Source organism: Peromyscus maniculatus, chromosome 12, assembly GCF_049852395.1.
Source record: "Peromyscus maniculatus bairdii isolate BWxNUB_F1_BW_parent chromosome 12, HU_Pman_BW_mat_3.1, whole genome shotgun sequence".
Classification (NCBI taxonomy): Eukaryota; Metazoa; Chordata; class Mammalia; order Rodentia; family Cricetidae; genus Peromyscus; species Peromyscus maniculatus.
This window is the reverse complement of record NC_134863.1, coordinates 4,269,974-4,297,236: the sequence shown is the minus strand read 5'-3', so window position 1 is coordinate 4,297,236 and position 27,263 is coordinate 4,269,974. Positions and strand designations below refer to the sequence as shown.

Here is a 27,263-nt window from a genome sequence, read left to right as displayed (position 1 = left end):
GCTACACAGAGAAACCCTGTCTCAGAAAACAAAAAACCCCCACAAAAACAACAACCAAAAACCCAACCAACAAAACCAAAAAAAAAAAAAAAAAAAAAATTTCAAACTGACCATGGAAGCTAATACCTAGGACAGGTAGGCCACAGTGAGATCCTATTTAAAACAACCATCACCAGGGAGATGGTTTAGGGAGAGACCCGGTTCATTTTGTGTTGCTGTGATAAACACCAAAAGCAAAATGGGAAAGAAAGGGTTATTTTAGCTTACAGGTTACAGTCTATCATGCAGGCGCCTGAGGCAGAAACCAATGAAGGAGCACTGCTAACAGGTCTGTTCCCAGGCCCACCTGTCTAGGGATGGGACCACCCAAAGTGGGCCAGGCTTGCCTACACTAACAACCAGGAACAGGTCCCACAGGCAACTCCTCGGTCCAAGCTCCCTTTCCTCAGGTGTAAGTTGACAGCTGAAGCTATGACAGCAGGTGAGGACGCTTGCTGGCAAACCTGAGTTCAGTTCCTCAAACCCACCAGACAGAAGGGGTGGCTCCTTCACCTTCTGCTCTGACACACACACACACACACACACACACACACACACACACACACACACACACACACACACACGACACATGTGCACCCACTCCACTCCACACACACACACCCACCCCGCAACCACCATAAGTAAATGAAAAAAAAAAACCTCCAGGAGATGTGGAGGGGTAGTCAGGGTGGATTGTATACACTGTATATATGTATGAAGCTATCAGGAAAAAAAAACATTAAAAAGATTTATCTCATAAATATCGATAGTCAGGCTGCGCACAGTGTCGGCGCACACCTTTAATCGCAGCACTTGGGAGGCAAAGGCAGACGGACCTCTGAGTTCCAGGACAGCCAAGGCTGCATAGATAAACTGTCTCCAACACCGTCTCCCCCTAAAAACAATACTGACAGGGTTACTGATAAGGGCTAGTCATTCGGAAGCTTTGACCAGGGGAATGGGGACACTGGACACTCAGATGGCAACGGCTCCCCCAAGGGAGTTGTACTCTTGGGAAGACACTGGCCTAGAGTGGGCTAGCACAGATCCAGATGCTCATGACTCTTCTGGGGGCTGGAGATGGCTCAGCAGTGGGTTAAGGGCGCTGCAGAAGACTGGGGTTTGGTCCCCAGCACCCACAAGCAACATTTATTCACATATAATAAAAATAACATCCTTTTTGTTTGTTTGTTTTGCTTTTGTTTTCCGAGACAGGGTTTCTCTGTGTAGCTTTGCGCCTTTCCTGGAACTCACTCTGTAGACCAGGCTGGCCTTGAACTCACAGAGCTCTGCCTGACAAAAATAACATTCTTTAAAAAAAAAAAAAAAAAAAAGCTGGGTGGTGGTGGCGCATGCCTTTAATCCCAGCACTTGGGAGGCAGAGGCAGGTGGATCTCTGTGAGTTCCAGGCTAGCCTGGTCTACAGAGTGAGATCCAGGACAGGCACCAAAACTACAGAGAAACCCTGAAAAACAAAATAAAACAAACAAACAAAAAAGGCTTCTGAAAGCCAGAGGTGATGCTTGTTCTGATGGACAGGCGTCAGCTCTGACACACTGAGAAGGGGACAATCTCACGACACCCAGGGGTAAAGTGAATGGGAAGAAACAGGACTCCCAAGCAAAAAGGACTGCATGAGGTCACGAGGCGCCACTGTGCCCAGCAGCTTGTTCCAGGTTCCCAAGTGCCCAGGGACCCCAGGCAGGTGAAGGTGCTGAAGACTCAGTCCAGACAGTGAGAGTCTCCGAAGAATATTTTATTCGGATCCTTGGTCAGTTATGTTTTGACTTTTGGTCATGAGTCCCCAGATGTATTCTGAAATGACACTGAAAATACAAAGACCAGTGCTAACACTTGAAAAAAAAGGTTTTTTCCTTAAAAAACAGCTGTGCACACCCAAAACAAAGGACTGTTTTGCTTCTGCTGCTGCTGGTGGTGGCGGTGCTGGTGTCTCCTGCAGGGTGAAGACGAGGCCTGCGGTGCCTGAGCTCTGACTGTGAGGGTGGCTTTCCCTTCAAGTCCTTGGTTTGACCGGTAAAGCCAACGCTGTTGCACTTTGTACCCACAGAGGCTGGGAGGACCCAGCTCCACCCTAGGCAGCCGGGGACCAGCAGCTCTCCTCACTGCTGGCCTGCCCCAGGGCACTGTGGGCCTGGAACCCACTCTAAGTGACAGCTCACTTAAGGGCTTCTGGCCCAGGCCCTGACTTGTCTGCCTGGCATGCCTGCTGCTGCGGGTCTCCTGGGGCCGACAGCTGGGCACAGACCAAGGGCAGCAGCAAAAGTGATGTTTAAGCGAATGCAGAGCTGACCTTCTCAGTCATCTCTTAAAAACTCGGCTTCTCCTTTGGAGTGGATGTGGAGCTGCTGCCCTGGTGTTTCATGGCGAGAGAAGATATCACAACCCACTCTGCCCACCTCACAGAGGCTCGGGCAGGATCAGCTCCCAGAGCCCAGGCCTAGAGCCTGCTGTGGGTACAACAGTCCCTGAGCTCTGCAGAGCAAAACAGTAGAATGGTCACCAAGGCCTGGAGTACTGGCTCAGCTACTCGTGGGACCTTGGGCTGAAGGTGAAGACCCATGCAGCACTCACTGACCTGCAGAACGGCTCCTGAGCCTTCTGACACCACCCCTTACAGGCCCAGCCTGGACCACTCTCCCTTCCCACATCAGTTTCTTCTGAATAACTCCGTCTTTGCAAGGAAACCACTCCCAAGAACTCTGGAGATGACCTACCCTTCTATTCCCGGCTGCAAAGCAACCTGCCAGGGCCTGTCAGGCCCAGGAATGGGTCGTGTGTCAACTCCCACAAGTCTGCTCAGGAGAGACGGCAGCAGGTCAGAGCTGATGCAGCTTGCCCCGCTCCGTGAGCAGCGTCATAGCTACGGCATAGAGGAGGTAGCCTAGGGCCAGCAGCAAGGAGCAGGGCAGGGGCCCAATGCAGAACAGAGAAGCCACAAAGAAAGCCAGCAGGAGCAGGAGCAGCGTCCGGTAACTGCCCAGGAAACGCAGGCTGAGCCTGGGGCCCCGGGCAGGACTGGTCGCCTGCCTCCGCCCCACAGGGCTCAGCAGGTGTCTGTTGCTCAGGGCTGGCTCGGTGAGGTGATAGCGACAGAAGCTGCCGAGGAAGTCGTTCCGGGAGCAGAGAGCCGCCATCTGGCCTGCAAACTGAGTAACACACAAGGGCTCAGCAGGCTGGGGACGGCAGGCAGAGCACCCTCTCCCAGGCTGGGGACGGACGGCAGAGCATCCTCTCCCAGGCTGGGGACAGCAGAGCATCCTCTCCCAGGCTGGGGACGGCAGAGCATCCTCTCCCAGGCTGGGGACGGACGGCAGAGCATCCTCTCCCAGGCTGGGGACGGCAGAGCATCCTCTCCCAGGCTGAGGACGGCAGAGCACCCTCTCCCAGGCTGGGGACGGCAGAGCATCCTCTCCCAGGCTGGGGACAGCAGAGCATCCTCTCCCAGGCTGGGGACGGCAGAGCATCCTCTCCCAGGCTGGGGACGGACAGCAGAGCACCCTCTCCCAGGCTGAGGATGGACGGCAGAGCATCCTCTCCCAGGCTGGGGATGGCAGAGCATCCTCTCCCAGGCTGGGGACGGACGGCAGAGCACCCTCTCCCAGGCTGGGGACGGCAGAGCACCCTCTCCCAGGCTGGGGACGGACGGCAGAGCATCCTCTCCCAGGCTGGGGACGGACGGCAGAGCACCCTCTCCCAGGCTGGGGATGGCAGAGCATCCTCTCCCAGGCTGGGGACGGCAGAGCATCTTCTCCCAGGCTGGGGACGGCAGAGCACCCTCTCCCAGGCTGGGGACGGACGGCAGAGCACCCTCTCCCAGGCTGGGGACGGACGGCAGAGCACCCTCTCCCAGGCTGCCTCGGGACCAGGTGCTTCCATGGGCTCATTCTCCACCCAGACTCCCGGCAGGGTCACACAGGGTCATGGAGGGGCAGGAGCACTCTCTGGAAGCTATGTCCAGGAGCATCCCAGCTGCCCTGCTGCTCACTTACCCTGCGGTTGATGGCAGAGGACAGCCGGAAGAGTGCTCGGACCAGACTGGTGATTTCATAGCTCCGGATGGGCTGCAGCTCTAAGTCCCCCTGATACTCAATTTCAAACCTTCGCAGACCGTTAATGATCTAGAAACCCAGGCAGTGGGAAAAAGTTTCAAAAATACATCTTTGCGAACAACACAGGCAAGGGCAGTCATGTGACCCTTGTGCCCCTTGTGACAGGGCTGGCATCAGCGCGGCAGTGGCCGTTAGCAACCTACCTGGTAGCGGCCCAGAGGTGTAAGGATGAGTCCTTCCTCCCCCACAATGCAGTCTGGTAGCTGCTGCTTCCCATTCTCATCCCGTGTGTTCCCCAGGGCAAGTGTGAGCTGGGCCAGCTGGGCTTCACTTAGCTACGAGAGAAGAGCTCTGCTCAGGGGGTGTCGAAGGGAAGGGGGGCACTGCACCCCACTGGTGAGTGAGGCCCTAAGAGAGGGAACTGTGCAGCACATACCCGGAATATCTGGCGCAGGTACTCCAGGGCCTTCTCCAGGTACTCATCCGTCTTGCGGACACTGTCCTGACCCATCTCATCCAGGTCATTGCCCGGGTAGCAGCTGTTTGGGTCTGTGGCGCCGAAGCCCAGCCATGACAGGAAGGAACGGCTAGCTGGACTCTCCGCACACTGGTCAGAGATGGACTTGGCAGTCTGTTTGGCCTGTGTGATGAGCTGAGCAAGGCTCAAGACCTGCGAGGGAGGCACAGACATGGCAAAGGGACTCAAGGGGCCACCAAAGGAGGCGTCACCACCACTCAGGCAGGGTGGCCTCGGGGAACCAGCTCTAGCAAGAGTGCTCACCCAGAGGGAAAAATGGAATCTTATCATTTTCCTCATTATGAGAAAACACTAGCCGTTACTGGAGAGAGGAGGGCTTGGGGCATCAGTACCCAGCCTTCCTTTCTTCCCATTGCTTCAGGGACCTCACACTAGGGTGGGCCTTTGGCCACTCACCAGGGTCCGGACTTCAGGACCAAACATTGGGGTGTATTTGCAGTCCTGGCCCTCCAGGCTGTAGACATGGCTCTTCACCTTGAATGAGGCATCTGTCACAACTGGGGGCCATGGTGACAGGAAGCTGCTGGTGACCGTGAAAAGCCGATGTTGGCGATGGGGAATGATGAGCTCTGGCTCCAGGAACAGCTGCTCTCCTAGAACGCAAGCCGGGGCTGGCACCTGCTTCCCGGAGCTCCGGGTAGGATTCCAGCCCGTTTCCCAGGACCCTGAGGAGCTGTGACAATACTGCACCTCCCAGCCTACCCGAGCACTGTCTCACCCAGCTCCAAGCACTAGGACAGCAACAGCAGCTCTGAGAGTCGCAGCTCGGAGCTCTGCTGCCCATCTCTGAGCTCAGGCCAGCGTTACCTGGCTGCCGGCACCAGGAACGGGACATCCAGCCGAGCTCAGAGCTCTTACTCCACTTCTGATGCGTCTCAAAGGTTCCCAAGCCAGCCTGCCCCACGCCACAGTGCGAGTCCGTGAGTCACGCAGTACCCTGCATCCCTCCGCGCTGCCTCTCAGCAGCCAAGGTCCTATCTCGGTGGGGCGGCCCAGGGCCGGAGACTCACCTTTCTGGATCATCTCGGTCAGGTTGGGCTGAGCGAAGACCTTGGCCACTCGGAAAACCATGAGGGCATTCTTGGGGCTGACCAGGTCCGTGCGGAGCGCACGGTTCAGGAAGCTCACAAACAGCTTGGTGTACATCAGCAGGTTCTCCTGGATGAAGGGTGCCCTGGAGACAACGGCAGGATGGGCCAGTCAGAGGAAGACTACGCTGCAGACCTCGTGCTGGAGACAGAGCCACACTGGTCCTCACTCCAGACAGCTCACCCTTCCTGACACCCCAGCCGCTGCTGCCAGACGAGGGAGTCACGGACATTAGGCAGGAGAGGGTGCAACACCCCAGTCCTCCGGAATGACCCTTCTCAAGAGAGCCATGGGCACCACAGCAAGGACTGCTTGAACAGATGTGAAGGGCAAGACTGGGACCCAGGAGAGGAAAGGCCACAGCAACCCCAACACCACACGGACAAGGTAATGGAGACACAATAGTTGCTCTGTGCTGGTAAGGGTGAAATGGGGACCTTTGGGATGACCATGGAGCCACCTCGATCAGCACCTGTCTGTCCAGACAGCTTCGGCTCGAGGGCAGTAGTGTCACTGGGCAGGTGGCCTGGGGGTGCTCACCATTTCTCCGACACACACCGCGGCTGGGAATCACTGCTCTGCACCTGCTTCTCGGGGGCATACCTCCACGGCTGCAGGTAGCTCAGCCACATCTCCAGGACCTGGTGAGGGACACATGTGCCCTGAAGGCCTGTGGTTGTAGGTCAGTGCACTGGCTTTCAGGCACATCCTTTGATGGTCTGGACCCGGCTCCAAGGATAATTCATGAAAAGATCTATGTCCTAGTTACTGGGCTAATGCCCTGCTAGGCTCTAGACTTTTCCCCAACTTCAAGGTAGAAGTCAGTAAGTGGGCAGCTCTTCTTACATCCTCCCAAGAACACACTACAGGAACTCAAGAATCTCATGCCAGCCCCTTAGGGAGGGTCGTGGGGGCTGAGCATGGCTCTTCTGTACCCAAGAGCCAACAGAATGACAAGACTCAGCAAGGCTTCCTTCCTCTCTGAGGCCTGTGACCAGGCTCCTGTCAGCCCACCCCACAGGCACCAACGTCACGGCACAGAGGGCACCGGGAGGGGGAGGGCAAGGGGCAAGGGGCAGTGCTTACGGCTCTGAAGGAGGCGTCCAGAGGCCAGTGACCAAAACAGTGCTGCAGGAAGACATACAACTTCTGCTGGACAAACCGCGGCACAGCAGCCCTGTGGGGACGGAGGGTCAGGAGCGGTCACTTGCCCAGGGGGTGTGCCCGCTCACAGGGGCCAGCCCTGGCCTGTGGGTACACTCGGGGAACACTGAGAACATTGAGGTAAGATGTTTCTAGCCCTGTTCTCCAGAAGAACCCAGGGTTCCTTTGAAGTCAGCCTGCCTGCTGACTGAGGTAAGTTGTAAGACAGAACAGCAAGGCTGTGATCCCTGGCCAGCCAGCTTTTCTCACTGCACAGGGAGCATCCAGAGTAGTGGTTCTCAACCTGTTGTGGATCACGACCCCTTTAGGGTCACATATCAGATATTTACATTATGATTCATAACAGCAGCAAAATTACAGTTATGAAGTAACAACAAATAATCTGATGGTTGGGGTGGGCACAGCACGCGGAACTGTATTAACAGGTCGCAGCATTACAAGGTTGAGACCTCTGGTCTAGATAGAGGGAAGGCATTGGGAGCAGAAGCAGCCAGGCAGCCCCGGCCTTCTGGTCTCAAACAGGCCAACAGTAGACATAAATAAGGGAAACAGAGGCCTAGGAGCCTTCCACATCTACACTCACCGCTTGAACTCCTCCAGGGGGCTGGTGGCATGGGAGTGTGTCGACGGGGAGGCCTGGTCCGGCTTCAGGCTGTTGGCAAAGGCGTGCAGGTGCTTCAGCAGCAGGCGGACCACCAGCACGTGCTCCTCAGTGGGCGTGAAGGACTCCTAGGGAGGGCAGGGGTGTCAAGGCCAGACAGACCTACAGCCAGACCCACAGCCGAGACCCACAGCACCTACTGCTCACGGTCTGCAGCCCACAGGAGACAAGCACCAGGCCGGCCGGGCGGGTCACCTGGCACTGCTGGACCTGACTGGCACCAGCTCCCAGCACTGAGGCAGGCAGGTGGCCCTGTGCGGCCCTGCGTGGGCTGGTGGAGCAGACGTCAATCAGAGAGCACCTCACTCTCCACCTCGGCAACATCCGGCCCTGCACCCTCAGCCCCTGCAGCAGTGCTGGGCCTCAGCCCTGCCTCCTGCTGAGCTAGAGGGCGGAACAGGGTGGCCACTAGCCCGCCCAGGCTTCGGACCCCAGGTTGTCTGGCCACCTCCCAACATGTGCAAAAAGCTCACCTTGCTCAAGGGAGAGTGTTTCTTTTCTCCCCAGTTCCTTCTCCAGCCACAAGCCCAGGCCCACCCTGGCTGCCTGTCGCAGTCACAGCCAGATGGGGACTTGACCCTGGAGGAAGCCTGGGAGTCACCACTGCCAGTAGACCTGTAGTCAGCTGAAGCCCCCAGGACCAGAGTTCCCAAGCTTGTGAGGGAGCTTTATACACAACACTAACAGAAATCTTTGTAACGGGACCTTTGATTGGCTCTCAGCCTCTCTGAGTGTAGGTGGTGCTTGTGGGAGGCAGGAGTGAGTCCAGTCAGGCAGACTCGTCCTCCCCAGCACCCCTTGGGCTTTGATGACTTGTGGGGTTAAGGCGGGCAAAGGGCGCGGCCCTGTGCACACACGAGCCCAGGAGACCATGCACAGGCTGTGTACAGCACTGTCTCCTCAGGCCTCCCACCATGAAAACGCCTCCTGAGGAGCTGGGCACGGTGGCATGCACCTACCATCCCAGCCTCTGGGACTGTTGTAAGGACATCAGAGCCTACACAGCAGGCCAGCCAGGGCCACACAACTGAACTGCCTCAAAAATAAAGAACAGGAAGAAAAGGGAGAAAAGGCCCCACACCCAGGTCACACCGCACTGCTAGGAGGAGGGCTGCTCTCTCCTGCTCACCTAGAACTCCGAGGAAGAGCACACGACAGTCTACACCCTCTGAAACAGCGGCTCTAACCTAATTCCCACTCGGCAGTGTGAAGAGGTGGGGCCTGGGGATCTTGAAGATCACCACCCATCAGGGCTGAGCCGGAGGGGTCATCTCCAGAGGGTGCCATAAAGACAGCCTGGCCTCCTGGGGGCTGAACCCAGGCCTCGAGCAGGTTTGCAAGATCTCAGCCACTGCGCTGCACCACCAGCCCTGGGCTTTTCCAGACAGTCACATCATGTGGCTCAGACTGGCCTCAAAGTGGCAATCTGCCCGCCTCCTCCTCACAAGTGCTGATCTAGCTTGGTCTAGACAACACTTCTTGTCTCCTGCCATGAAGTCGGCCAGCTCTAAAGCCATCATCAGATGCACCCCTCTGCCACTCTGGACCAGCACTGAGTAACAAAAGCCCTTTTTGTCTTTATATTGACTAGTCTGTGAGACTGCTAACAACAGAAAATGAACTGGAACATACACAGTCGCATGGACTAATCAACAGTAACGGCCGTTAGGTCAGGCCATAGTTCCCACTCTTATGCCCTCTACACACAGCTCCTCTCCTGGCACCCTGAGCAGTGACGTCAGCTCAGTCCCTCAGCTTAGAGAGCAAGCACCACCTCATCTTACCCAGCTTCTTACGGAGGTTCTAGATGACCAGCCCTGGGCACCCTTCCCAGTCAATCTCCCCACCTCTCATGGGGCTGGGGGGGGGGTTCACATGCTAGGGGGCATCACAGGTGTCCCCAGTGCCATCTGCACTTTCTAATGACACAAGCATGTGCTCCCAAAGCCCAGGGCATCTCCCACTGTGCCCGGCCTCCTCGGGCTCATCTTCACAGCTCCTGCTATGGGCTCTTCCCTGGAAACCCCTTCACTGCCTCCCATGGGAGCTCCTCACTAGCTGCTGCTTCTGGGCAGGAACCCCACTGTGAGAAGCATTTATTATCCTATGCCAGCAACACTTAGTAGCCAAGCCTGGTTTTTGCACCTTTGCTCAAATTCAATGTCAACTGTTATGCTTTTCCCCGGGGTACATCACACAGCCCTGTTTGGGAGTACATCTCCACATTCCCACGGTTTCTCACTAATCAGCCAACTCCATTCCCCCAAATCCCTGAGGTCGGAACTTCACTCTACTGACCTCAGATCCGTTCACACACTGGTCATTTCTGCCTAAGCAGGCGGCAATCTCCACGAGGTCACCACTTGCTGGCATTTGCCTCTGAGTCTGTAAGGGGCTGGGACTCAACAGGACTGACAGCCCTCAGGGCTCTGGGGGCCCCAAGCTCTTCCTACTCTCTTGTGATGCAGCTGCATCCTTCCCGCTGGGTAACAACTCGGAACAGGGCAGGAGCCACATTACACCCGAGTCCTCTGCATAGTAAATCAGACCACTGTAAGGATCCCCACAAATCCTGAGAGGTTGAGACAGCTCTGCAGCCTAGGGGCTTAGGAGGAAGATTCCATAATCTATGGCCGGCCAGGCTGTGTGACTCACATAGCCACATGGCCACACACCAAAACCAGGCTAGCCTGCAGACCTGAAGTCAAGCTGAAGCCTCAATCAGGCGTGCCTCTAACACATGGGTGTCATTTTGCTCAGGACTCCCCCTTAAGGACCACAGCAGACTTCTGGGAGACCCTTACTGTGGTGGCACTGTACCAACACACACTCTTGCGCCCACCTTGGGGCAGGGGGAGGGAAGGAAAGGCCAGTACTTGATAGGCGTGGAGGGCCTGGAGGCCGGGTTGGGCAGGGCTGTGGAGGGCGCTGGAGACATTGAGTCGGTAGTGTAGAACCTCCAACTGAGAGACAACAAACAGAAAGGCCAAGAAGAGGCAGATTGGAGGACACAGGGTGGGGGAGGGAGGGCAGGAGAGGACAGGGGGAGGGAGATGGGGAGAGAGAAAACATGAGGAGCCCAGGAGAAAGAACAAAGGAGAAAAAACAAAAAACAAGAACAAAAGTTCATCAGTGGCAATACCCAACCAACTGCCCAGCAGCCCTGGGTCTCCCACAGGCAAGCCCCAGCTGAGATAGATGAATCCTCAAGATCCCCTACACAGCTGTCTGTCAGCCCTCGCGAGATCCCCTACACAGCTGTCAGCCCTCATGAGATCACCAGGAAGTCTTGGACCACTGGGGCTGCAGGCCTCAGCAGCTCTGAGGTCTGCCCAGCTGTTTTTCCAGATGTGTAACTCTGCTCCACTGACCCTACGATGACAACAGGTGGTTATAGATATGATAACAGTGCACTTAACAGCCCAGGACCTCACTGTCACCGGGACATGCTGCTGCTACCAAGGCCTAGCAAGGTGAGGCTCAGAAAAGAAACCTCTGAGCCAGGCACAGAAGGACGTGGGGGTGGGCTGTACACCTGGCCTTCTATATATATATATGGACTCCACATGGACCTGACCAACCCAATTTACGGTATTTTAGAAAGGCAGCTCTCTGAAATGTGTACATGAGGTATTCTAAGTATTCTGTTTTGAGACACTGCAGCCCATGTGGGCCTGGACCTTGCAATTCCTCTGCCTCGGCCTCTGGAGTGCCAGGATTACAGGCACGTGTAGGGAAAACCTTAGAGCAGGACAGGTCAGTTCTGTGCAAGAGCATTTTATACAAGGGAATTAATGATGCACAGAGAGATCTGGGAATCCCGAGGAGTAGGCCCTGAGGCCGTCCCTCAGCACTGATTGAGGAAGCACTGAGGCCTTCCATGGGCTGACTTGATGAGAAGTGACAGAGACCTTGCCTAGCATGTGTGAGGCCCTAGACTCAACCCCCAGTACCAGGAGAAGGGGAGAGGGAATCTGTTGACCAAATCAGTAGACAAGGATGGAACAGAACCGATTCGCATACGTCTAAGTCCCACAAATACCCTCCATTCATTCATGTTCTCTCCAGTCTACGCAGAAGGGCCTGGGCTCAGTCCACCAGGTTGCTCTGTCCCTACACTGGAAACTACTGAAGGAGGGGCGCTTCCTAGCTCCAGCTGGGGAGACTGACTCTTCTACTTCTTGTCTCTCAGCACAGGGCGCTCCCAAGGGGACGAACCCCCAAGAGCCTGACAGTCACATCCCCCAGAGGCTAGGGCAGCCCAGGACAGCAGAGGGAACAAACAGCCAAGCCAGCGAGCCCCCGGCCTCACCCAAGCACCCTCCACCCTAGCTCCCTGCAGCACCACCGCCTGTGAAAGCAACTCCTTCATCAACGCACACCCAATGCCAGCACACTCGTGCCCCACCGAGGCCAGGCCCTACCAGCATGGCCGCCAACTGCACGAGAGGAAAGGATGGCCTGCCAGACACCGGGGAGCCTCCAGTGAGGGGAGCCAAGGCCTTCCTCACAGGCTTCCTCTGTGCCAGACCCAGGCTCCCTGCAGTACTCCCAGAGGAACCCCACAGGGCCGGTCCCCTGCAGGCCACAGCCAGCACTGATCCCAGGCTCAGGGAGTGAACATGTACTCTGGACCCAGTCTGACCAGAGTGGGATCTCAGGGGCCAAATGTTCTGCATGAGGCAGTCAGGGCTTGGTGGGATGGAAAGGATTTCTGGAAGGTGTGGTACAGGCCCCCGGAAGAGGACGGCGCTGTGGAGGAGAGCAACTTCTGGAGCTGTCTTTCCTGGTTTCCAGCCACTGGACCTCTGGGTTCTGTTGTCTCAGTCAGCCAGGGAGCGCCAACCTTCCACACACAGATCACCCACCCAAGGTCTGGCCAAGAGGAAGCTATGTGGGGACAGGAAGGAAGCCCTCTCTCACAGAGACAACCCGCTGACCCTTCCCTCTGAGCACGGAAGACAGACCCATCAGAGGGGACAACCCAGAAGGGCCTTTCTGGTTGGCTCTTGAGGGCAGGTGTGGCTTCCACTCACTGGAAAGACAGCGGAGGACAGGAAGACAAGCAGCAAAGTCAGCCTGTCTCAGCCAGGTCGAGCTACATGGACAAGGCTGAGCCAGCTCGGGCCTGGGAGCCTGGAGAAGCCCAGTGCCAGCCTTCTGTGTGCTAGCCTAGAGCATGAGCAGGTCTGGCTGGAAGCAGGAAGGCGTCACAGGCTCTCTGTGGTGCCCACGGCCCAGGAGGAGTCCTCAGCCTTTCCCTGCCTTCCTTCTCCATCGTGATGCTATAAATGGACATCTGGGGGCTCTGCACTTTGAGAAGTGAAGAGTCTCCACCTTATCACAGCACAATGTTGGAGTCACAGAACTGGCTACAGGGACGCTGTGGTAGCAGTGTCCAGGGCTCACTACTGAGTTACAGGACAAACTTCTCAATGTGAATACCATCATCCATGCACTCTTCATTCTAAAGGAAGTGCTGGAGAGTTCACCTGGCAACGACAAGATCAGTCTACAGAGGAAGGAATTACAAGCAGCAGCGTGTGTTTGTTGGTGCTGTGTGTGTGTGTGTGTGTGTGTGTGTGTTGGTGCTATTTGTGTGTGTGTGTTGGTGCTATGTGTGTGTTGGTGCTGTGTGTGTGTGTTTGTGTGTTGGTGTGTGTGTGTTTGTGTGTTGGTGTGTGTGTGTGTGTGTGTGTGTTTGTGTGTGTCTGTTTGTGTGTGTGTGTTGGTGTGTGTGTGTTGGTGTGTGTGTGTTGGTGTGTGTGTGTGTGTGTGTGTGTGTGTGTGTTGGTGCTGTGTGTGTGTGTGTGAGACTCTGATCTACAAGACCCACCAGGCCACTCACTCACTGAACACAACTGTCTACTCTGACCAGTCCACTGGAGTACCTGCCCAAGGGACACCACCACCAGGAGGTTCCAGGGACTCTACCACCTCTACTCTCTCCGCAAATGCGTGTGCTACCCAGGGAGAAGGCAAGGGGAAGGCTGAGGAAGAGGAGAGGAGGAAGCAGCAGGCTGGGCCACATGCAGGAGGGTTCCAGAGCCCACACATCACAAATGGCTGCTTGCTGATGCTCTGCAGATCAGAGCAGCAGGCAGGCAGAAGAGGTCTAAGGTCACCACAGCACGGAGGGCCTGCTCAGGCCACCTGAGAGTATCAGGGCACTGCCAACGGCTGCAGAAAAACTGGACATGAACCCCAAATGGACCTAGAGATTTCTCTGTCCCAGAAGACCTGAGGCGTTCCCAGTGGTGGGAAGGGGCTGTGGAGAGGACAGACTCGGGCTCAAAGGTCACCTCGTTCGTACAGTAGCCGAGTGAAGGGTCAAAAATGGGCTTCTGTTCCCCTCCATCAAAGCTGGGACAAGGAACTCATGCTGAGGACAAGACACAGCAGGCTGGCAAGAGCAGGAGACAGGAGATGGATTAATAACCACAGAAACATACCTTGGCATGCGGGGACTGCATTTTTTGGTACATCTCCAAGGAATAATGATGAAGCCACATTTCAACAAAAACCTGCAAAAAAGGACATTAACTGATCAAATTGTCAACACTACAGCATTAATGGTGAAGAAATCTTTCCAACAAATGCTGCTGGAAACAGGCTGCCCACGCGTCAAAGAAGCAAGCTGCGAAGAACCCGATCCACACACAAGAATGAATGCAAAGAGAAGGCTGGTCTACGTACAAAAGCCAAACCATGAAACTCAGAAGGAAACACAGGGGCAGCTTTGGCCATAGCTTCTTTGAAGTGACACCAAAATTAAAAAAAAAAAGAAAGAAAAAGACAACAGGAGTGTTACCAAAAACAGAGCTTTTGTGCAACAAAGACACTTTTCCAGAGTGAAAGCAATCTGCAAAATAGGAGAAAATAACTCGCAACCCTCCACCCTTACCTAATAAGGAATTTCTGTGTAGAATGTATAAATTAAAAAATTTAGCCCTATATCAAAAGCAAACAAAACCAAAGCTGGGCATGGTGACGTGCATCCCTGCACTCAGGAGACAGAGGCAGACAGACCTCTTCAAGATCAGCCTGGTCTACATAGCAAGTTCCAGGCTGGCCAGAGCTACATAGTGAGACCCTGCCATTGGAAAAAAAAAAAAACTCAGGCTGGTTGTGGTGGGAAAAACAACCAAAACACCCAACACTCACAGTCTAATTAAAAATAAACAGAGGTCTCAAAAAGACATTGCTCCACATAAGATAGACAAAAAGCCAATAAAACATAAAAAGATGGTCAGCATTGCTAACCATTAGGGAAATGTAAACCAGAACGGCACCCCTTCATATCTACAGCAGCTATCGGGGTTACCCAGCTCCTCGGCTCCCAGCACACACCTGCAGGTGTACAAGCACCTAACTGCTGGTCTAGAGACTCTGTTGCTCTCTTCCAACGTGAACACGGTGCACACATACACGAAGGAAAAATACTCACACGATAAAAAGAAAAAAAAAAGCAGAAAATAACAGACAATACTGATTTCCCATGTGAAAAAACGGAACCCATGTACTCTACTTGGGTGAGGAGGTGGGCAGCTATAAAACATAAAACAGTAGTAACCAGAACTACCATGTGACTTCACAATGCTATTTCTAGATATATTATATCCCAAAGATCTAAAAGCAGGGGGCTGGAGAGATGGCTCAGTGGTTAAAAGCACTTCCAGAGGACCTGGATTCAGTTCCATTCCCAGCACCCACTCAGGAAGTTCAGATCCAAAACTCTTCTGACCTCTGTACTTAAATGGTAAATACTCACACATACATACACACATAAATAAAAGTAAAGTTAAATAAAATCTAAAAATAGACAGTTGTACATCAACATTCATAGCACGCTAATATTCCCAATAGCTAAAAAGTTGACATAACCCAAATGTCTACATATGAATGCATATAGCCATAACAGAGTGTTAGTTGACCATTAAAATGAGAAATTTTATTCATTTGCTTTAGAGACAAGGTCTTACTAGGCAGTGCAGGCTAGCTTTGAACTAAGATCCTTCTGTCTCAGTTACCTAGGTCTGGGATTACCAGGATATGCCACCAAGTTCAGCAAAAAGAAGGAAATTCTGATAATGCTACATGAGGACATTATGCTAAATAAAGCAAATCAGAAACAGAAAATATTCCACCCAATCTAGATAAATCCTCTGGAAACAAGGTGCCTAGAGTAGTCAGATGAATAGAAACAGAAGAAAACAGTGTTTCCTGGGGCTGGGGGGTGGGGAGAACAGCAATAAAGGGACAGTCTGGTTTTCAAGATAAAATGTGGTTTCACCCTGTCCCTCAAAGCTTAGGGAGCACCCTGGCTAAAGGACTATTTGAGTCGGCGGTCAGCAGAACTGGAGTCCAGTTTTCACAGACAGTGGCCTCCTGGGGTACCATGAAAACAACAGGTCTCTAAAGGCACAGAACCCCACATTCCACTGTGTACAAGTGGGACTGAATTCCAGCCCACCCAGTTTTCTCTGTCAGGAGCAACACTGGCTACCACAGGAGCCCCAGAATCCAGCACTGAACAAGCTGATTTTCTCCAGACACTGGGGCGTGGAAGAGGGCAGGGCCACTCACTGAGCCCTGAGGGACTCTGTCCTGCCATTTGTATCTACTGCTCAATGTCTGGGAGCTCACTGCTGACCAAGGTGGGGGTTTTGAGGGCCCTCACCATGCAGCACCATACAGAAACTTCTGCAGCACATCTAGCGTATGGTGATCACAGGAAACCAGGACGGTGCCAGAGGGGACAAGGTAGGGCACGTGGAACATGCACATAGATGGATTGTTGGAAACGGGATGACTGGTGAATGAATATATCCTTGTAAGAAAAGCAATACCGTGGACAAGGGAATCTGGACAGAAAACGCTGTCTATGACATTTAGCTTACAAGAGTACATCCGTTTCTCCTCATCTGCTTTCTAAATACCACAGCAAGAAAATGCCATTTAGATCCAGGCCCCAGCTGACCCAGTCTTTGGGGTCTGCCCCACAGGGTGGAAGGTGTTAGATAAGCAGTTTGTTCTGAAAGAGAAGCAGGGACTGGCCTTTGTCTTTACCTGGAGCAGAGTTTCTGACCGCCAGATCTCATGGGACGCAGGGTCTGCATTCACAGATGTCTGATGAGAGATATGTCGCTTTAAGAGGCTAGTGTGGAGACCATAGGAAGCAAAAGGCATGGCTGGAGTCCTAACAGGAGACACAGAGACCATAGTAAGTTAGGAACCCCTGCTAACACCAAAATCAATGATTCCAACAGTCAATTACAACATACTGAATCACACAGTGCCACAAGGTCCACACTGATACACTTGACATCCTTACTATAACCTGTCCACTTAGCAAATGAGATGCTAAAAAAAAGGGATGAAATCAGAAAGTCACAACTTATGATATGCTCTATTAATAACTGTGTAATTGAGAATAGCAGATGCTAACATAAATGATAAGTTGACATTCTTCCCCGCCAAGTCCTTGATCCAGGTACAGAGCCCAGATCTGAATTTACAGTAGAAAAACCTGGTTAACATCCTTAAGCACAGACCAAGCACCTCTGACCACTAACGGAGCACAGGGACAGCAAAGATCGGACAGGACACTGGCAAGAACTTGGCATTACTACTGTGGTGCTCCTGCTTACTCAGCCCAAACTGGGCCTAGGCATGAGCAGATGCCGAGGAAGGGAGTACCTACACCCACCACCCTGCAAACACACCTAGGGACCTCTGCCACAGTCAGGAAGCAGGAGGAGAAAGGGACAAAGGGCCACAGAGATGACTTCTGTCCCGATTGGTTTTGTCAACTTGACACAGCTAGAGTCATCTGAGCAGAGGAAACTCAATTGAAGAAATGGCATCAGACTGTAAGCAAGTCTGTCGCGTATCTTCTTGTTTAACCGTTGATACAGGAAGACCCAGCCCAAGGAGGGCGTGGCAGGGCTACCCTGTGCCCGTGGGCCTGAGTGCATTAGAAGGCAGGCTGAGCAAGCCTCGAGGAGCAAGTCAGTCCACAGCGTTCCTCCATGGCCTCTGCTTTAGGGCTGGCCCTGACTTTCCTCAGTGACAGATGAAATAGAACTTTCCTCTCTACACTGCTTTGCTCACTGTCTGGATCCCAGCACTAGAAACCCAAGACAGCTGTGCACAGGGAGCAGCGGGCAAGGACCAGATTCCAGCCAGCAGACATGGGTGGGGTAGCTGGTGGTGAACACCGGACAGGTTCCCAAGATCTAATGGCGGCTTGGTAGCACACCAGCTTCCCAAGGCGGACAGACGCACTGTACTTAATCAATAGGACTGTGAGGCCTCTAGGAAATACAAAGGAATAAATAGCACACAGTCCAGAGAAGCCAGGCATATCTGTAACCCCAACACTCAGGAGGTGGAAACAAGAGGATCGTGAACTTGAAGGCAGCCTAGGTTACACAGTGTGAGAGACTGGACAGGACAACACAGAGAGCCATAGCGGTGTTAAAAATTTGGAAATCCAGGTTAAAAAGCTTATGAATGTTCTATCTGGCAACTTTTCTGTAAGTGTGACATTACTTCAAAATGAAAAGTTCAAGCAAGCCACAAACCAGGCCCAGGCAATCACTTAGCAGCCGAATTCCGCCGTGGAGAAGCCCTCCCTGCCAGCTACAGCACTATCAGGGTCAGGTCACCAGCCATCGCCACCTCAGCACCTCACCTCCCAGGTCTACCTCCATATTCTGAGGGCATCTGCCCACATGGTGAGTCTTAGAGGAAGGCACGCCTGGTATGCACATACCCAGCAGACATGGCGGGCCCAGAGCCCGCGTCAGTGCCTCCTAGAGCCTCCTAGAGCAGGCACTGGGTCAGGGAGGTCAGGGAGGGAGCAGAGAGGCTCAGACCACTCCGGCTAGGGCAGAAGGTTCCTCCAGAGGACCAAGAGGCTCTGGGCTAAGGGCCATCAGAACCGTAGAAAGCGCAGCTGGAGGGGCGGGGCCCCAACCCACTCCCCAACTTGTGCGGTCCAGCATCAGGCTTAGCTTGTGGCCGGCACAAAAGGCTTTTCAGGCCAGGCTCTCCCCTTTGACTGATTCAAACGATCATCTCTTTTGAATACAGGACAATCCTCCCCTCTGCTCTTTATTGCTTGGGTAGGACTCAGACCCCATCTGCAATGAGGGTTACTCCATGGTAAGGCCTTGTCGATGAGGCCAGAGACAAGCCTTAACCCCTGTCTTCGTTAGGGCAAGGGACGTTGAGAATTGGATCCCACAAAGGCTGACTGGGGAACCTTGGACACAGATACCAATACTTGACTGGGCAATGCCATTAGTGAGGCCACTCCCAGCAGAAGGACCAGGTCTGAATTGTCAGGACAGCCTTACCTGGGGGCTGGTGAGGGGCTGGAGCCCCCCGGACTGGAAGCAAGTGGTGGAGGCACACTGCCTTCAGTGGGCAGGAACCATGACAGGTATCTGTCCACCAGGATGAAATAGGCACAGTCTGAAGTGCGGACATGGAGGGACATAGGCATTGGCTAGAAAAGCAAAATTGCTATTATTAGTGCTGTGAGCAACCATGGCCGCCCTGGCCCCACTGTGGGATCTGCAGAAGCCCCAGTCAGAGGTGGCCCTTCTGTACCTTTTGAGAGATGAGGCTCAAAGCAAAGAAGAACATGTAGTATTCAAATGGGTCTGGTGGCAGTGTCAAGGGGCAAACGCGGAGGTGGGAGCCCACTTTCAACCCCCCACACCCGGGGCCACCAAAGGATACTGAGGGCCAGGTTCAGGCCAAGGCCTCCGGTGGGAGGACACTGGATCTTGTTGTGGTACAGAGGACTGTCAGGGAGGACATTCTCCTGGATGGACGCCTTCACAGGGCCCTGAAGAGAGAGGCAGGTTGGTGGGCAATCACCAGCTGCTGTTACAGCCTTCGGGGGAGCTGCTGAGACAGGACACCAACGCACAGATCCTGCTTTATGTACGACAGGGTCTGACCTGTCTGGGCTGGATTTAAATTTTTCCTCTAGTCCTCATACAGCTTCACACACACAAGGGTAAGAGCTGGGTGTTTTGAGTCCTACCTCCTTCTGCTTCTCATACCTCCTGAGTACCACACTGCAGCCTTCCCTGAGGTCTGGGGCTCCGAAGAACAGAGCCACGCAGTCACGTGAGCCTGCTGCTGCTCAGGCCGCAGTACAACAGTCTCCATCGGCAATGAGCTTTTGAAAATGCCACCGCTGGAACGTCTAAGCTGTGACACCTCTCCTGCCCCGGAAGGCTCCCTGCCCACTCCCAGCACAGCCACCTGTCCGGGCATCCCCAGTGGCGCTCACCGCCACGGCTTACTCACGGGAAGGCAGGAGACAGGAAAGTCAAAGCTATAGTCTTCAGCTTGAAGCTTATACACCAACTTCATCATGGGGCCACTGAACACGAAATTTAAAAAGGACAGGAGTCTGTCAGCATGAAAAAATACTCACTCAGCCCTTCTCAAGAAGGAAACCCACCTACCTTGGGTCTAGAAATTCCATTGCTATGCTGTACTCCACAGGGCTCACACGCCCCTGGAGGCATCGAAGATTCCAACCAACAAGGACACCATCCAGGCTGCCAAAGATGCTCTCCACCAGCCATGGGAAGATGGCATGCAATTCCTGAAACAGTACACAGTGAGGCAGCTGGCACGCTCACTGAGGACCAGTGCCCATCCCTGTCTCTGTTCCAGTTTGCACCATACACTACCTGCCTGAGGTCACTGAGACAGACCCACAAGCTCTGTTCAGCGGTGAAGAGCTGTGAATTCTTCCACTGGCCTCACGTAACACACCAGCCTTAGATTGGGGCCAATTAAGTCAGCCTTTGACTGAAATATGTTTAAGATTCATTTTTATTAGTTTAAAAACTATGTGTATGTGTATGTGGGTGTGTGCTTATGAGGACAGGTGTCTGGAGTCCAGACACTCATGTCAGATATCCTGGAGCTAGAGTTATAGACAGCTATCAGCTGCCTGACCTGGTGGCTGGAAACTGAACTTGGGGTTCTCTGAAAGAGCAGCAGGTGCTCTTAGCACTGAGCATCTCTACAGCCTCCCTCACCCCCTCCACCAATGTTTTCGTTTTGTTGAGACAGAGTCTAGCTACGTAGTAGGAGGGCCTTCAACTCATAGAAATCCTCCTGCCTCAGCCTTCCAATTGCTAAGACTACTGTCAGTGTCAGCCAAGTGAAGCATTCTTCAGGGGCTGGAGGTAATATAATGACAGAGCACTTGTTTATCATGTGAGGCCCTTCAATCAATCCCCAGTATCACAAAACACTAACAACAACAACACTCCAATGGGGACAGCGAAAGCTTAGTCAGTGAAACGTTTGTTGCACAAGCCTGAAGACCTGAGTTTGAATCCCAGCACTCATACAAAACAGAGGTGTAGTGGCACAGCTTATACTCCCAGTGCTGAGGAAGCAGAATCCCTGGGCTTGCTGGCCACCCACCCACCTAGCCTAAACAGCAAGATCCAGGTCCCAGTGAGTCCTGTCTCAAAAAACAAGGTGGACAACTGCTGAGGAACAACACCTGAGGTCACACACATGCACATGTACACCTGCACACATACACAAACACAGGTGTACCTCCACACACATGAACACCATTCCCCAAAAACCCTTCTGATCTTAACAGACATCTATTAAAAAGGAGAGATTTTTTTTTTTTTTGGTTTTGGTTTTGAGACAGGGCTTCTCTGTGTAGCTTTGGAGCCTGTCCTAGATCTCACTCTGTAGACCAGGCTGGCCTTGAACTCACAGAGATCCACCTGGCTTTGCCTCCCCAGTGCTGGGATTAAAGGCGTGAGCCACCGCCGCCCAGTTGAGAAATACTTTTTTTAAAAAATCAAATCACTGAAATATAACAGCAGTATTAATTTGTTGTCCAGGCCACTTTTTTGAGCTCAACAATTCTAAGTATGTATTTATATCAGAGTTTTCAATCTTAGTACTATGGATATTTGAGGCTAGATACTTTCTGAGACAAGGTCTCATGAAACCCATGGGCCTTGCTGTGTAGCCTGGCTTTGAACTCCTGATCCTTCTTCCCGTGCAGGGAGGACAGTATGCATCACTAAGCCAGGCTTTAGAATGGATACTTGGTTGTTGCAGGGAGCTGTCCTGTGTGTTGCAGGATGTGTCTAGCATTTCTGGCTTCAGTCCACCACAGACACATTAAGGGTTGTAGGAGCTACCCAAAGGGAGTTGCAGGTAAAGCTGTACCTTGGCTGGGAAATCCTCAATGACTTTCACCAAGTCTTGGCAACGCTGTGCAAAGGGCTTATTTATAGAGTCAGCTTTCAGGGTAGCCTAGAAGACAATGTGAAAGAACCGTAAACAGACTTGCCACACAGCGTCTGCAAATAGTCTGCTTAACCAGAAGGGAAATGCAAGCATTGGCGCCAGCGCTTCACTCATCAGGGGCTGCATCAAAGGCCCACAGCAAGCTTCTAGAAGACAGAAGCTATAATTCTACCACCTTTAGACCAAAAATTCTCAGGTGCTCCCTTAGGCATCCTATTACTTCAGAGTGCTGCATTATCAAAAGGAAACTGACTCCTACTGGCCTACAAGGAGGGACAGGATCCCTGTTGTATGGGGGACCCTTCCTCAGTTCATAGGTGTTGCGTTTATACACAGGAGATACAAACTTCCCACCTCCTCAACCATAATTGTATCACTGCGTTCATCAGTAAGAATGGCCAATAAACACAGAGAACAGAACATCCCCTCTGCCTCTCTCTCCCCCCCCCCCCTTTCTTCCTCCTCCCCCTCTCTCTCCTTTCTCTCTTGGTTTTTTTCAAGACAAGGCTTCTTTGTGTAGCTCTGGCTGTCCTAGAACTCAATTCTGTAGACCAGGCTGTCCTTGAACTCAGAGATCTGCCTGACTCTGCCTCCCCAGTGCTGGGATTAAAGGCATGTGCCACCACCACCTGGCTCAGCTTTCTTTTATTAAGTTGGTATTGCCTAGCACTATCCTCTAAGCCAAACAACAGCCATCTTTGTAAGACCCATGATGGCTGCTTATGAAAGATCACGACAGCTGGGCTTGATTGCAGATATTCCTTCACAGAGGAGGGGTGAGAAGGGTCACTGGACCACACCGCCTTTAGTAAAAAAATAAGGCAGCGGCGGTAATGGTGCACACCTTTAATCCCAGCACTCGGGAGGCAGAGGCAGGCAGATCTCTGTGAGTTCGAGGTCAGCCTGAGCTACCAAGTGAGTTCCAGGAAAGGCTCAAAGCTACACAGAGAAACCCTGTCTCGAAAAACCAAAAAAAAAAAAAAAAAGAAAGAAAGAAAGAAAGAGAGAGAGAGAGAGAGAGAGGCAATAATGTAATTGTATTATAAACTCAAAAAAATAAAAGAAAAATCACAAAAAAATAAGGTAATCTGAAACTACGGATGGCCTCTACCAATTCAGTACTCATCAAGACGGCAGATTAGCCAGTGAAACACACACTGAGGACAGAAAACATGGAGATCTGCTGAAGTCATGGGATGTGGGGATAACACATTGATTCCATGGAGAAATGGCCTCTGGGCAAACAGACAGAGATCAGGAGGTACTAGACTTTTAACAAACAGGCTTCGACCAAGGATATCTAATACCCTGACCATTGCCAAACAAGAAGGGACTGCATGGGGCCTGTCTCAGAGAGACAGAGCTGACTGTTAAGGCCATGGGCTAAGCCAGTTGGCTCCAGAGGATACACTAAGGAAGAATATTCCTTTTTTCCTTTCCTTTTCTTTTTTTTTTTTGAAACAGGGTTTCTCCATGTAATAGCCCTTGTTGTCCTGGAACTCACTCTGTAGATCAGGCTGGCCTCAAACTCACAGAAATCCGCCTGGCTCTGCCTCCTGGATGCTGGGATTAAAGGCATGCGCCACCACCGCCTAGCAGGAAGAATATTCTTTTTAAAAAAAGACAGGTACGGTGGCTCACACCTTTAATCCCAGCACTCCAGAGGCGAGGCAGGTGGATCTTGGAGTTTGAGGCCAGCCTGGTCTACACAATAAGTTCCAGGACAGCCAGGGCTACACAGAGAAACGCTGTCTTGGGGAGAAAAAAAAAAGTTTATGAAACGTATCTTCTGGGAACTGAAGTGAACAATCGTCACCACTCATATCTGCCTCACATTCTGCTTTCCCAGCTTCACAGTCTAATACTTAAGATAAACCCTAACAGGCAGCAGTGGCCCTCTACTTTTCACTGATAATAATTGTAATTACTAGAATGCTGTATATATAACAGAGTTTATACATCGTGACATTCTGATATTTATTCTTCTCACTCTGGAAATGAAGGAAAACAACATTTGAATCAACTCTTGTTTTGTTTTCAGATGACTTCTCGGGCTGACTGGGAATTCACTATGTAGCCCAGGCTGGCCTCAAACTCTATGCTCTTCTGGCCTCAGCCACCCCAGTACTGGCTGAATCAACTAACTTGGTGAATGAGAAAATGAGTTCAGAGATTGAATGCATGCAGCATCCTGCACTAAGAGAAGGCATAGTAAGTATTCTAACACTGATTTTGGTATTGTTTCCAATTAAAAAAACAAAAAACAAAAAACCAGTAGAGAGTTTTTCAAATCAGCTAAATATGGTGGCACATGCCCATTATAATCCCAGCAGTTGGGGAACTAAGGCAGAAAGAACTAGACTTCAAGAGGCCTGCACAGCCAGATGTGGTGGGCACACCTTTAATCCCAGCACTCATGAGGCAGAGGCAGTCAGAGCTCTGTGAACTCAAGGCCAATCTAGTCTACATGGTAAGTTCCCTAACAGTCAGAGCTACACAGAGAGACGCTGTCTCAAAAAAACAAAAAACAGAGGGCAGCAGGGCTCTACAGCAAGACTCTGTCCCCTAAAAATGAGTCCTTCAAATCAGCAGATGAAATCCTGCGTCCCTGGCTGCAGAGCCATCACGGCATCACTTCCAGGGCAGCTGACACTTACCAGGAGGAAGCTGGGCTGTTGCAGGTGAGGAAATGCCATAGCAGCCTTTGGGAAGTCAGAAACGGCCGCCTTAGGGAACCACTGTGGAAAGACAAAGACAGAATCTCCACATCTTCTACACAACCGATTATACAATTCCACAATGCCCAGGGGAGCAGGTGGATCAGGACAAATCACACCGCGTATTCCTTTGATTTCTAAAATGCAACACTCACACAGACCACAGCAGCCAGCTTCAGGGCTAGCTTTGTGGTGGCGACTGCTTGGTAATGCTTGTACAGCACTTGCTAGATGCCAGGATTGGCTTTAAGGGCTTTCCATTTATTTCCCTATCTAGTTACCAGTGACAGGCAGCATCCTTAACCATCCCCCAAGATTCTTCCTCCTTGGATATTCAAACACCCATCTAAGCACTGTTGTAAAGAGTTTAAAGAACAGAGTAAAGTACAATGTTGGTGGACTTTAACAAACAAAGCAGAGCTCAGCTAGAAAGTCAGAATCTCGAAGAAACTAGAACTGAGAGCTACTTGAAAAAGCTTGGAAGCAGATTCCTCCCTGCAGATTAAAGCAGATCTTGACTTGGCCCTTCTAATGCCCTAAGCAGACACTTCACTTAAGTCGGCCTGGACCTGGGACTATGTAACTAAGAGAAAGCAAATACAAAAGGTGCTAAATTAGGAATAATAGAAAGCACATCGTCACAATAACCCCACAAGGCTGACACAAATAAGGAAACAGGTAGAAAACAGCAAGATTTCTCAACACCAACCAAGATTCCGGTAAACTCCTTAAAATCTCTTATTTGAAAGAGAAGGGCAAAGCATATAACATGCTCTTTGCAACAAATGAAGACCAAGTTCTAGGAAGGAAGCCTTGAAATGGCCACCAAAAATCAGGAATAGCTCTGCAGCTTCCTACCTCTCTGTCTTCGTGGTCAGAAATACTAATCATAGTTAGAAAGAGCAGAGAGGTCATGGCGGTGATGGCGCACACCTTTAATCCCAGCACTCGGGAGGCAGAGGCAGGCGGATCTGTGAGTTCAAGGCCAGCCTGGTCTACAGAGCGAGATCCAGGACAGGCTCCAAACCTACACAGAGAAACCCTGTCTTGGAAAACTTAAAAAAAAAAAAAAAAAAAAGAAGAAGAAGAAAGAGGGAGGGAGGGAGGGAGGGAGGGAGGGAAAAAGAGAGAGCAGAGAGGAAACCTGCATTCCACTGACGGGCTAGTGATATCTTTCCTGGCACCGCTCTGCCCACTACAGGAGTAAAGGTATCAGCGCGGGAACTGGAGGTCTGTGAGCAGAGAAGTGAGCAGTAGGAGCGGAAAGCAGTTGCGGTTTTGAGAGGAGACCACCAATCTTTGCCAGTTTTTTCCAATTCTTAAACTAGTATCAGTTTCAGTGCTAAGGAAAACGTAAAATGCTTCAGTCCTGACCCACATTGCAAACGACTCCAAAATGATCAGGGCAGCATAAAATTGTGGATTATTTGATAAGGACAGAGCTCTAGAGGCGACAAGTAACTCTCACAGAAAGCAGGCAGCTGAAAGTGAGGGCCGGAGATGTCACACACACACACCACGAAGAGGGCAACCACCCTTGGCCTCTTGCTTTTAGACCCGGTCAGGCACGCCCCGTGCCAGTGTGCACGCAGTGCCAAAGGCATTCGCCTCACCCGACCCCTCATCACCCCCTTTCTTCAGGCGCTGCTTCCAGCTGTTTTTGAGGTTTCTAACCATTGCGAGTCAACGCTCTCGGGCCAAGCTTATCGCGCCACAGCCCAGACCTCCTTTGGCTGCGGCTTCCCGCATTTGTCGATCACAACTGTTCCATACCGCGAAGTTTCGAGACTCGGAAACCGAGGCTCGGAGAAACCAGAAGGTCGAATCCGGACCCATGCTGAGTTCTACGACCCACATCACTAGCTAAGCCCGAGGTTCACTTTTCACACCAGGTCCTCCCTCCCTCAGCGCCCGCACCGAGCGTCCACCGAGCCCCTACCGGGACCGGCCGTGCGGACCACGCAGGGTGGCGGCGGAAAGGCATGGCCCCGGCGGGAGGCGGGAGGGTGCAGCCGGGCCCTCCGCTCCCCGCCGGCCCCGCTCAGGGGCTGCCGGAAGGCCCGAGTCCCACGGCTCGAGGAGGAACGGAGCCGGCCTCGGAGGGGACTCGAGGAAACCGCACGGCTCTCGGGGCTTCCTCGCGCGCGGCTCCCGCCACTCACCTGCCGTGCCGATCGCACAAACCTCGAGCTTCCCAAAAGACAGAAGCCGCCATTCGGCCTCTCGGCGCCGAAATGTCGTCATCAAGCTGCGCCGGGCGCCACGCCCCCTTGGCGGGAGGTCTGAAATGTGAGGATCGCGCAGGGATTCCCTTCAAGAAAAGCAGGTTAGCCGGGTGGTGGTGCACGCCTTTAATCCCAGCACTCGGGAGGCAGGCGGATCTCTGTGAGTTCGAGGCCAGCCTGGGCTACAGAGTGAGTTCCAGGACAGGCACCAAAACTACACAGAGAAACCCTGTCTCGAAAAACAAAAAAAAAAAGGAAGAAAGAAAAGTAGATTAAAGGCAAGAATTTTGTATACAGGACTTCACCGGCACAGAAACAGCCCGAGAATTAAAAACGGGACTACATGACATTGAAAAGTTTCTACAAAGGAAGCTGAGTAGAGGGAACAGGCAGCCTAAAGAATGGGAGAAAATCTCTTCTAGCTGTACTTTGGGA

General features: G+C 52.4%; 1 protein-coding gene across 6 annotated transcripts; it reads right to left on the bottom strand.

Annotated features, from left to right (window-relative positions):
- Nucleotides 1-1,774: 1,774 nt before the first annotated feature.
- On the bottom strand, nt 1,775-26,914 carry Smpd4 (sphingomyelin phosphodiesterase 4). Of its 6 annotated transcripts, none has more exons than XM_006981195.4 (20): nt 26,766-26,873; nt 24,544-24,624; nt 21,806-21,892; nt 20,053-20,195; nt 19,892-19,967; nt 19,313-19,421; nt 19,181-19,233; nt 18,925-19,076; nt 16,631-16,760; nt 14,014-14,085; nt 10,438-10,524; nt 7,484-7,629; nt 6,823-6,913; nt 6,277-6,377; nt 5,658-5,821; nt 5,044-5,240; nt 4,546-4,779; nt 4,313-4,444; nt 4,050-4,178; nt 1,775-3,206 (listed from the first exon to the last, which is right to left on the bottom strand). In XM_006981195.4, exons 2-20 carry the CDS (start codon nt 24,580-24,582, stop codon nt 2,877-2,879), a joined length of 2,472 nt encoding a protein of 823 aa, XP_006981257.1. In that variant the 5' UTR covers nt 24,583-24,624; nt 26,766-26,873; the 3' UTR covers nt 1,775-2,876. The 6 variants fall into 6 exon arrangements, with proteins under 6 accessions (XP_006981257.1, XP_015855182.1, XP_042114923.1 ...); XM_015999696.3 differs by lacking the exon at nt 26,766-26,873 and adding an exon at nt 26,543-26,754; XM_042258989.2 differs by lacking the exon at nt 26,766-26,873 and adding an exon at nt 26,521-26,679.
- Between the last annotated feature and the right edge of the window lie 349 nt (nt 26,915-27,263).